At 53.9% G+C, this 10,282-nt stretch overlaps 1 protein-coding gene across 1 annotated transcript in view; it reads right to left on the bottom strand.

Annotated features, from left to right (window-relative positions):
- Positions 1-402: 402 nt before the first annotated feature.
- GPR107 (G protein-coupled receptor 107) overlaps positions 403-10,282 on the bottom strand; it is a 76,724-nt gene continuing 66,844 nt past the window's right edge. Inside the window, exon 18 of the mRNA XM_059925830.1 lies at positions 403-5,589. Coding sequence (XP_059781813.1) covers positions 5,493-5,589 — 97 coding nt within the window. The 3' untranslated portion in view covers positions 403-5,492. The remainder of the gene's footprint in view (positions 5,590-10,282) is intronic.

Here is a 10,282-nt window from a genome sequence, read left to right as displayed (position 1 = left end):
AACACCAGCAGGGTTATGTGATGACCAACATCATAAGAGGGTGAACCCGAGCCTGTCGCAGGGTGGACTTTACCCCAAGTCTCCCCTCAAACGGCAGCAGTGCCCAGGCCCTGACTCAGAGAGCACCCCCTGTCCCCAGTGGAGGCAGGACACCAGTCAACTACAACTGATCTTCAGTCTGTTCCAAAACAAAGCCTCTGGAGTTGAAGTCACGTTTGAGTTTCAGTGGCAGCTGAGACACAGGGAGCTTCTCTAGTAGGTGTCACTCTTGCCAGTGGGAACGAGTGGGAGGCAATTAACTAATTTAATGAACAAAAATCACAAAGGAAAGAATTACAAGGGGGGAGGGGGCGGAGAGACAGCAGGCAGGAGTCGGCAACTCCCTCGGATTACAAACATACGTTCCTGTCACAGAATCTTTATTTTACATGTTTGCATCGCAGCAGGAGAACCCGTCCCCTACATCACCCCGATCGGAACCTCCACCCGGCAGATGTTCACATAAACACTCTTCAGTGACCATCAGTGTTAAAAAAAAAAGTACCGAAAACTCCTGCTGCATCCCATTCTAACCTGGAAAGCAAAGAATATTTACAGACGTTTTCTCCCCCAAATGAAACTTATTTCTGGATTGGATGTGTCTGAGTTCTTCTGAGGTCACATGACTAGGCAAATCCAATTTATCATCCACAAAAGCTGCTTAAGGCATCAAGAAACCCCCTTGTGTGGACAGGATTTTTGGCTCCTTTTGTAATAAGTGTATTAAACGCTAAGAAGGCTGACCGCCTGGCCCCCTGACTGGTTTGGCTGCCCACCCCAAAGCCTCAAACCCCACCCCAAGATAAGCTTGCTGTCTGGGGGCGAGCTAGCTCTTCTATTTTACCTTGACCTTTACTGACTTTATCCGCACTCCTTCCCAAATGGCCTGCCTGCAGACTTCCTGCCAGTAGAGTCCCAAAGGTCCTTGACGCGACACAACCGAACCCTTGTTCCTGCCCCTCCCCGCCCCTCCCCGCCGAGTGCTTTCTGCACACAGTCTCTCAGAGGATGTGCGTGCCCATGTCCTAGCAACGAGCCACTGAAAAACATTATCTTTCAAGCATAAGCCGTGCAGAGAGGGCAGATGCATCGCCAGGCGACAGAAGGGGCCCGGGGGGAATGTCCGGCTTGCCAGTCAGTAACTACATTCCAGGTCCTAGTGACAAGTATTAGCATCAACTCAGGTGGAGCTCTTGTACGACCTCCTGCCAGAAACACCCTAGAGAAAACTGGAGTAAAGGGCAGATCTTCTAGAACGTCTGGTATGGTTTCTGATACACCAAGAGGTATCAAGTCAAAGTCTAACTTAACTTCTTCAGTGGGGAATTCTGAATTCTCAAGAGAAAAAAAAGCAGCAGGCCACAGGCACCCTGGACCCAGCGTGTTTGGAATCTGCTGACGGTCAGGCGTGGGTCAGGGAAGCAAGGGCGAGGTGTGGAGTGCAGAGCGGGAGGAGGAGTGGGCGAGGAGCCGTGCCCTCTGAACTCGCTGCTCGGCCGCAGGAAGCACCAACAGCCCCACTGTTCCACGGGGTGTACAGAGCAGGGCTGATAACCCATCAGACTGTCTCAGGTCCTAGACGCCTCCCTCGAAGGAACTGCTCCAGGATGGCAGAGATGGCCAGAGCCACTCACAATTAAAACTGGCATCTTTGACACTGTTCCTTGGTCGGTACGGACTAAAACAAGACATACACTTCCGTGCGGGGGGCAGATCATATATGGTCCAAAGCAATAATATGTGCTCTTGGGATAAAATTCTCCTTAGCTTGGAAAATACATCCTTCACACAGCTGCTGGGAGAAAATGCTGCAATGCACCAAAGGCTTCAGCCCGTATCCCAGACTGAGCCCATGTGGAACTGATGGGCGAGGGCCAAGGCGAGGAAAGAGAAGGAGATGGGGGGGAGGGGGAAGGAGGAGGGGGAGGAGGAGGGGGAGGGGAGGGGGGAGGAGGAGGAGGGAGTGGGGAGGGGGAGGAGGGGAGGGGAGGAGGGGAAGAAGGAGGGGGGAAGAGGAAGGGGGGAGAGGGAGGAGGGGGAGGAAGGAGGGGAAGGAGGAGGGGGGAGGAAGAAGAGGGGGAGAGGGAAGACGGAGGGGGGAGGAGAGCATCCTGTGGCGAGATCACAATGAGGGAGTGGACGCCTTGCCGTGACAGCCCCGTGGAGTGGACTTATGAAGAGACTGGGTGCCGCCTTGGCTGGCCGGACACATGTCCAGGGGAAAAAAAAACTGGAAATTTTACTCTAAAGTGGTTTCTTGAAAGAAAACTGAACTGACTCAGGCTATGATCTGAGAAACCATCTTTTACACTAGAGCAAGCTTCTCTTTACAAGAGAACGAGCCAGCAGGCATATTCAGTGGAGGCACTGCTGCTAAAACGTTAAAGTACTGCGGGACCAAGAAACAGGCTGATGGAGTCTTTGGCCACTGTTAAGAGCCAGGATTAAGAGATCAGTGATGGTTCTTGTGGTCCAAGAAGTAATTTTCCAGCAAAACACACACACTTTATTAAAGGAAAACAGACCCTTCACTTCCTAAAGTTTCACAGGCAGCGGCACTTCCAGCCCACGGCCGGATGCTCAGAGGAAGTACGTATATTTCGCGCAGGCAGAAACGGGGAGCAGCAGCACAGGGCGAAGCTATAAATACCACCGATCGTTCTGTGATGTGCACCGATCCCTGAAATACTGAGCGCGCTTAACCACTCACACACTGCATCGCCACGAGCCCAAGCGGACGGTGAAAATCGGGCTGCAGGAAGCGGGCTGTCAGCTGGGGAAGCAACTTGGCTTTAGACCCCAGTCGTTCATCTTTACTCAAGAGTAGAGCTGAATGCTGCTCATAGCCATCAAGTCATAGAGAAAGAGAACAAATTTTTGCGGAACAAGATGAAGAGCTTAAATAATTATGTAAAAACTTGAACTACCACCTATTTTCCCAATCTTGGGCTGGGGTTTTGATTTCTCTTGATCAGCGGCCTGCCTTTAAACCTTCTGCCAGTTAAAATATAGGACGTGGGCAGACGACCCGTTTGTTAGGAAGCCTGCGGCCTGCCTTTATTTCTAATCCACCACCTTATCTCATTTGTACCTTCCGGTTCCAGAAGGGTCAGGACTGTAAAACTGCAGCCTCTCAGCCATTCTGTGAGCCTAGAGGTGCCGCGTGGGATTTGAAGACCACCCGGTACCACAGAGAAGCCCAGCCCTCTGGCTCATGCCCTCCTGTGACGGCTGGAGCCCGGGGACCTCAGAGCAGGAGGGCTGAGCAGGGGCCGGTGCCAGCCCACATGCACACCCTCATCTTCATTCACTCGCTTCCCCGCTTCCAGCACATGAAGTGAGGACACCTCTGTGGAGACCCTTTCGTGTGTGTGTGTGTGTGTGTGTGTGTGTGTGTGTGTGTGTGTTTCCTCAAACCTTTGGTTCTTGCCAAGAGGTCTTGGCCTAGTCGAGAACATCTGCTTGCAGGACAAACAGCAAACACGTCCCTCGGAGGGAAGCACCAAAGGGAGTTTTGGACACAGTATGAGACACATTTCTTAATCACTGGGATGGTGTTCACATCAGGAAAACAAAGTCTGAAAAATACTCCCGTCCTCCCTGCCACTTCCTTCTCCCGTCACACAGCTCCAAGATTACTTAAAAGACAAAAAAAGGCCCTTAGATGAATACTTGGGGCATATTCCCTTGCTCCTGAAGATGGGAAGACACACGAACCCTTCCCTAAGATATCTGCGGAGAGATGGGCAGCAGCGGCCTTGGAAGATGCTGGCTCTTCCTCCTCACTCAGCCAGGACCGAGCCCCTGTGGAGGTGGCACTGGGCAGAGCACAGAGGGCTCATCGAAGTGCATAAAAAGGACACTTGCTTCCTCACCGGCCATTTAGGAAGTGACAGTGGTACAGGAGAGGGAAAACAACTGTTTTCTGAGTAAAGACACTTCAGGTTCCCAAACCGGGCATACTGAGCGGCACCCCGAAATCTTGTGGCTTCTGATCGACCCTTCCAAGCCAGAGGTAAGAGAATAACCACCAGCTACCGTCACCATCCAGCACCCAGGAGGCAGGCCAGGAGGTCGGGTGGGGCTCGGGCTCCTGACGCACGTGGGCACCGGGAGCTACCCGGCCCGGCCGGGACCCCACGCTCCAGGGAGCTTGCCTGATGCAGTGTTTCAGTCCCCAGCTCAGGCTCTGGCAGCCAAAGCCTTAGCAGGAAATGAGCGGTAAGCCCTGCTATGCCCTCCATCACAGCGAACCTTCTGAGCTTGTCCCACTACTCAGATGACTTGGCTACGAGCTGCAATACTGTTCACCTCTGGCAAGCTATCCGCGCTCCTCTCCAAGCTCTGAAAGTTGGGAAGGCAACCTCACTGAGCTTCTGTGAAAGATCTCGTCATCCCCACACCCCGAGAGTAAACCTGTTTAATCACCCTCATCTTCTTCACATACTTACTCTTGGAATACAGGGACAAGGTCTGCTTCATTCCTCCCTTTAGAAGTCCTACCTGGCTACAGGAAAAGCTTTGTCATGATGACGATTTGCCTTAAGGATTTGCTTCAACATTATCCTTTCTGCCCCCAGCTGCTCCTGAAGGAAAAGTCCTTCCTGTTTCCCCGTATTCTGATCACACAAAATAGATGCAGCTGCGAGAAGAGAGGGCCGCCAGAGACGGTGCTGCTCTGGGCCGTCGGGGGAACCAGATGTTCAGGGAAATCCTACAGGAGGCGGCTTTTCGAGCTTAAAAACACACTTCCGTCCATCCATTAGGTAACACAACACACTTCAGTCAAGAGAACCATTTGCCACCACCAGGGCCTAGACTCTGACACCGCAGCCCTTGGACGACCGTTGTTCCTGGTCACTTTCAGAATCCGGGATGAAGGTCTGGGGTGACATTCAGGGCCAGAAATCCTGGGGCAGGTTCTTAATACTAAATTGGGTTTTGACTTTGCTTTCTAAAATAACCTGATCTCACTCGTTTTTTCTCCCCAAGACGCAGCGATGCTCGCCGCTCCCTTCTTTGTGAGCCCCCGTGCCCCACTCGACATCTGCTCGTTTCCTAAAGCCCCTTCCCATGCCCTGAATGGCTGCAGACACACCGCCACCCACCATGCCCCATCCACCAACATTCCGCTGCTACACACTAGGTCACAACTGCACCTACCTGAAGAGTTCCCAATTTAAAATAATAGAGATTAAAAACAAAGTCTTCCTTTTAACCTCCTTCTCTTACACCCACTACCCAGCACTCCCACCTGAAGGAGAATTCTAGCTGCCTATCACTAGCCACAGATCCGGCTTCCAGAAAAGAGTGAAAAGTTCGGCTTCCGTGGTAATTTGCTCCCAGCCACGTGCTCTGCGGTGTCACCGTCGGGAGGGGCCGACCTCTCTCGCTGACCAACAGGACTATGAATCAATTGTTTCCTTTGACAGTGCCGCCTCGGAGCTGCTCCATCACGCGCTGCCTTCCCACTCACCCTGCGGCTCCACCGAGCCGTTGGTCACCTTCTTGACTTTCTTCATATTCTCCATCACCCCTGACGTGGTCACTCTGAATGAGGGAAAAAACGAGGAAAACCTCAGTCTTAAAGTAAAAGGCCGTCTTCACCACAGCACAGTGGCAGCCAGGGGTAAAGGGTGTTGGCTCTGGAATCAGACACACCTGGGTTCAAATCCTGACCCGCTCTCTGCATGCGGTGTAAGCCTGCCCGAGTCACGTGACCTCTCTGTGCTGCGGCAGAAACACAGTCCCCACTTTCCAGAACTGTCGTGAGGGAAAAACGAGATTCTCCATTGTGCCCAGTCACTACGTACCAGCTGTTATTACAACCGGCATTCATCTCTTTCTTTTTGTCACCAATTTTTATGTTACATATATACACTAGTCACAATTATGACACCAGTATCTGTGTCATAATTAACATTCTGAAAAAAAGCTAATCAGCTGTAGACATTTACACTAACCAGCCACAGTGGATCATTTCTGAGTCCTGGGACAGAACCACAGGTTTGGAGGAACTTTCTGGGCCCAAAGATTCTTTGACCGTTAGAGACAGAGAGTGACTCACGACATCTCCTGAGAAGGTGGGGGTCTATGAGAAGACAGCCTCTTGCCTCACAAAATGTGAGCTAGACAGAGTCTAAGGATCTGGGTATCCATGACGCAATGGAGCGGCTCTGTAGCAGGAAACACCAAGCAGATACTGAACTCCACCTGGTAGGCGGAGCACAGGGGATTTTCAGGGCAGCAAAATGACTCTGTGTGATTCTATTATATAACGGTAGGCACACACCTGTCCAAACCCTCACAGTGTGCAACACCAGGAGGGAGCCCTACTGTAAACTATGGGCTCTGGACGATAATAAGTTGATAGAGGCTCATCAATTGTAAGCAATGTCCTACTGCGGACAGGGGATGCTGATAATGGAGGAAGCTAGGCGTGTGTGAGGCGGGGGCGTACGCGAAGTATCTGTACCCTCTGTTCAATTTTGTTCAATGTTATGAACCTAAAACTGTCCTCCAAAATAAAGTGTTAGAAACAAACACCCCTGGCCCAGCATCTCCCTAAGGACTCTAGGAAGCAAGGAGGCACCTATGTTCCTCCATCGTGGACCAACAGGAATTTCCTAATCAGTAAAATAAATTCAATCAATCATTCCAATAGACTCTCTCCAAGGACCCTACCTATCCCCCCCACCAACTCCCAAATCCTGTTACTTACAAATGGCGACTCAGTGGCCCTACATGTGACATCTAGAGTTTGTCCAGCTGGACCTAACAGTAGATAAATTATTTTATTTGAGTAAGGAGAGAAAGTTTTTTCTCGCTCCTCTCCTGCCACCACGCGGCTGCTGTGACCAAGCCCCAACGCCATCCAGTCCTCCCCAGAGTTGGGGCTTTTCTCAAACAAGAGTCCTTTGGACTCATGCGTTATCTGTACGTCTGGTAAAGTCAGGACAAAGTATGCTGCAGGTAGGTGGTTCTTGTGGGAACTGAGGGATCCCTGCAGAGGCTGTGCGTGAGTGTAAATGCAGCCCCCAAACAAAGGGAACACTGCATCTGAGAGAACCTAGCATCACTTCCCGCCAGCCGGTGCCCGTCCTGGGCCTGACCTCACCGGGAAGCGCTCACACTTCTCCCAGGAGAAATCCATGCACCCAGGGCAGCTTCTAAAGGGGCCTTCTCCAGACTAGGACACGGGCACCACAAGCCTTTCCAGCCCCAGCAGAGCAACCCCTATGCACCTCCAAACCTGTTGATGTAAGGGAAGAAATACAACCTCGAGTCTTCCAGAAACACTCCTGGCAAGAGCCAGCGGATCTGTGGCTACTGCCCCAGGTTAAAAAGGACAAGGAGGAGCTCAACCCGTGCGGACACTGAGGGCAGAGCACAGGCACCGTGACCCGAGGACGGCTCGGAGAGCAGGCTTGGGAAAAACCTTTGCTCCCTTTCTTTCCCTAAGGAAATACTCCTTGCCAGATGGCGGCCCAATTGAGAAAACGACGTCCACTCTGTCATGCCAGGCCTGGGGCAAGGACAGAGAGCTGGAACTGGTGTTCCCAGGGAGCCCACTGCCCAGCAGAAGGGACGGTCTTCCAGACGGACACGCAGAGCCACTTCACACACACAGGACAGAAGTGCCAGGGCGCAGGTGTGGCGACGGCTCGGGGTGAGAAGAGCCACCTTTGCTGGGGGGGTGGGGGGCTGGGGGCCGCTTTGAAGCCTGTATTGAAAGACGAGGAGGAGCAAGATGGAGGAGTGGGAGGAGGGCAGGGGAGTGTCTGAAAAGAAATCTAACAAGCAAAGGCATGGAGGGAACACAAGAAAGCTCCCCGACAGTCGGGGAGTGCTAAGAAGCTGCTGGTGAAGGAACGTGGCAGGAGAGTCGAGGGTGGGCGGGCGGGGCTGTGGACGGCCTTCCGTGCCGTGTCACCGGGGTGGACGTGACTCTTATACCTGGGTTCTCGGGCCTGGCTCCAGCAGGATCCAGGGGAGTTAAAAAAGCACAGAGACACCTGAACCCCCAACATTCAGAATCTAGTCTCCGGGAAGGAGCCAGGGTACCCACTTAAAAAACAGTCTGCAGGTGATTCGGGCGGCTGAGGAGAATGAACGGGAAGGGGAGAAGACGGGAGGTGAGGACATCGGCCACACGAGGGCAGGGCGCCAGGATAAAGCGGGGAGAGGGCGGGAGACGCGACGTTAAGCCTCCAAGATGCGGTCACTCGCCCCACACAGGCCGAGAGAGTGGGAGGCATCTAGGCCAAGACCCACATTCTGCTGACAGCGACTGGGTGGGTGGATGCCGGAGCCCACAGGGTACGCAGGGGAGAGGCAAGCTTGGGGCGACGGTGGGCAGGTGGACAGAGGGACCCGAAGCTCAGGACAGGCAAGGGGCTGGAGCTGGAGACTGGGGAGCGGTCAGTGGGCGGAGCGGAGGCACCCGGGCGAGAAGCGGCTGAGCGGGAGTCCCCCGGCTGCGGGGTGAGGGGTGCGCGGGCACAGAAGGGCGGCACGGGCGGAGCCGGCGATGATGGATGTGGCGTGAGGCTGGACGGGCGCTGCGCCCTGGCTCCCCAGTGAATCTCTGGGAAGTGAGAGGGACGCCAGGTGGAGGAGACAGAGGAGGAGACAGAGGAGGAGACCGTGGTCAGACTGACGCTGGGAGCCTCCCGGGCAGGAGGCGGCGCTTCGGCAACTTCACAGCTCCACACACACCTCCCCGCGTGTCCCGGTTTCAGCACAAACACTGAAGGGGGACAAACAGCTGAAGAGCTGTCCTCGGAGCAGCACCCCGCACTACACACAACCTGCGCAGAGGCCCTCCATGTGACGCAGAAAGACGCCGGACAAAGCTCAGGTCAAGCACCGAGCAGCGGTGATTTTCAGTCTAAACTCAAACCCCAGGGGTGCGAATGCAGGCGCAGCCCCCAGAGCCGCCCAGGCGGGGAGAGCCCGGTCCCCAGAGGGCAAGGCCTGCCCTTCCTGCCTCTGCCCATTCCTGCCCTGCCTGACCAGCTCCTTCTCACCCCCACTGCTGACGTGCCTTTCTGTGGCTCCAGGTACACACCTCTATCGCAGCACTGTCTACACTCTGTCACGCTGTTCCCGTAGGAGACTGGGGGATTCGGCACCGGCTGGTGTCCAGAACCACCTGTAGAGTCGACAGAGCGCTCACACCAGCACGAGTAGACTCAGTGCCCGGGCCAAGCCAGCCTCTCTGGCTGCCAGGTCCCACGCTGTTTCCAGCAGAAGCTGTCCTGCCCCCAGGGCCTGCTCAACTTTTCTGAGCCGAGGTGGCCACTCATGACTTCAAGAGGACACTGGCCCAAGGGTCAGCAGCTCCTGAGCCGGTCTGAGGCAAGCGGCAACAGTGCTAAGCCGACAGAGGTGCTCCCAGGCGGATGGGTCCAGGGGAGCGTGGAGGATGGAGAAGACAGTGGAGCAGAGAGGCGCCCAGAGAAGGGGGGCTAACGCAGAGACAGGGGGAGAGGACGGACCCAGCTGCCTCCCGCTTTCCTTCTGCCCCTACGTGGTGACCTCTCTTTTCCTTGTAGAGGCCTGAGTCTCGTGTTTGCAACCAACAGGGCCTAATGAATACGGGAAAGACGAGAAAGGGGGCTTCGGGTCCCCACTGCTCCTTCTGCCACACGAGACTGCCGTCAACTGTGGCCTGGGCCGAAGTGGCACACGGATGCATCTGTTTCTGTAACCAAACTGAATCTAAATGCTAACCATTTCTGGACTTGAATTGTAGAGAGGCTTGGTTAAGAGACAATTCTATTAGTCTCCAACCTCTGTTTCTACATTTATTGGTTACCCACTTGCATGAATGCAGGAAGTAGTAAAAGGTTACTGGCAACCCTGAAGCCGGCATTCTGGAAGGGGAACTCCAGAGACACAGCTCCTGGGCCCTGGAACCCAAACCAAATCTCTTCCCACTCCTGCTTCTCAAGATGGCAGAAATAATTCAGATCATCAAGGATAAGCACAGCACATGCGGTGGCTATAAGTCTGATAACTGAAATTACATCCAATACTTAACTTGCTGATTTTGTTATGATAAATTCTGTTACCAAAATCAGTAAGCCACTCTGAGCTTTAGCCCAAAGAGAGATGTCAAAAGGAACAGAAGGAGAAAAAGATGGAAAGTCAGCATTACTTCCAAAGGCGCCCTCATTCCCCAGGCCCAGAGGGCGCAGCTGCCCGGACTGCACGCAGGCCTAGGCTGGAGGCGGGGAGG

This window comes from Balaenoptera ricei, chromosome 6, assembly GCF_028023285.1.
Source record: "Balaenoptera ricei isolate mBalRic1 chromosome 6, mBalRic1.hap2, whole genome shotgun sequence".
NCBI classification, from domain to species: domain Eukaryota; kingdom Metazoa; phylum Chordata; class Mammalia; order Artiodactyla; family Balaenopteridae; genus Balaenoptera; species Balaenoptera ricei.
Note: the sequence above shows the minus strand (reverse complement) of the source record. Positions and strands in the feature narration are given on the sequence as shown.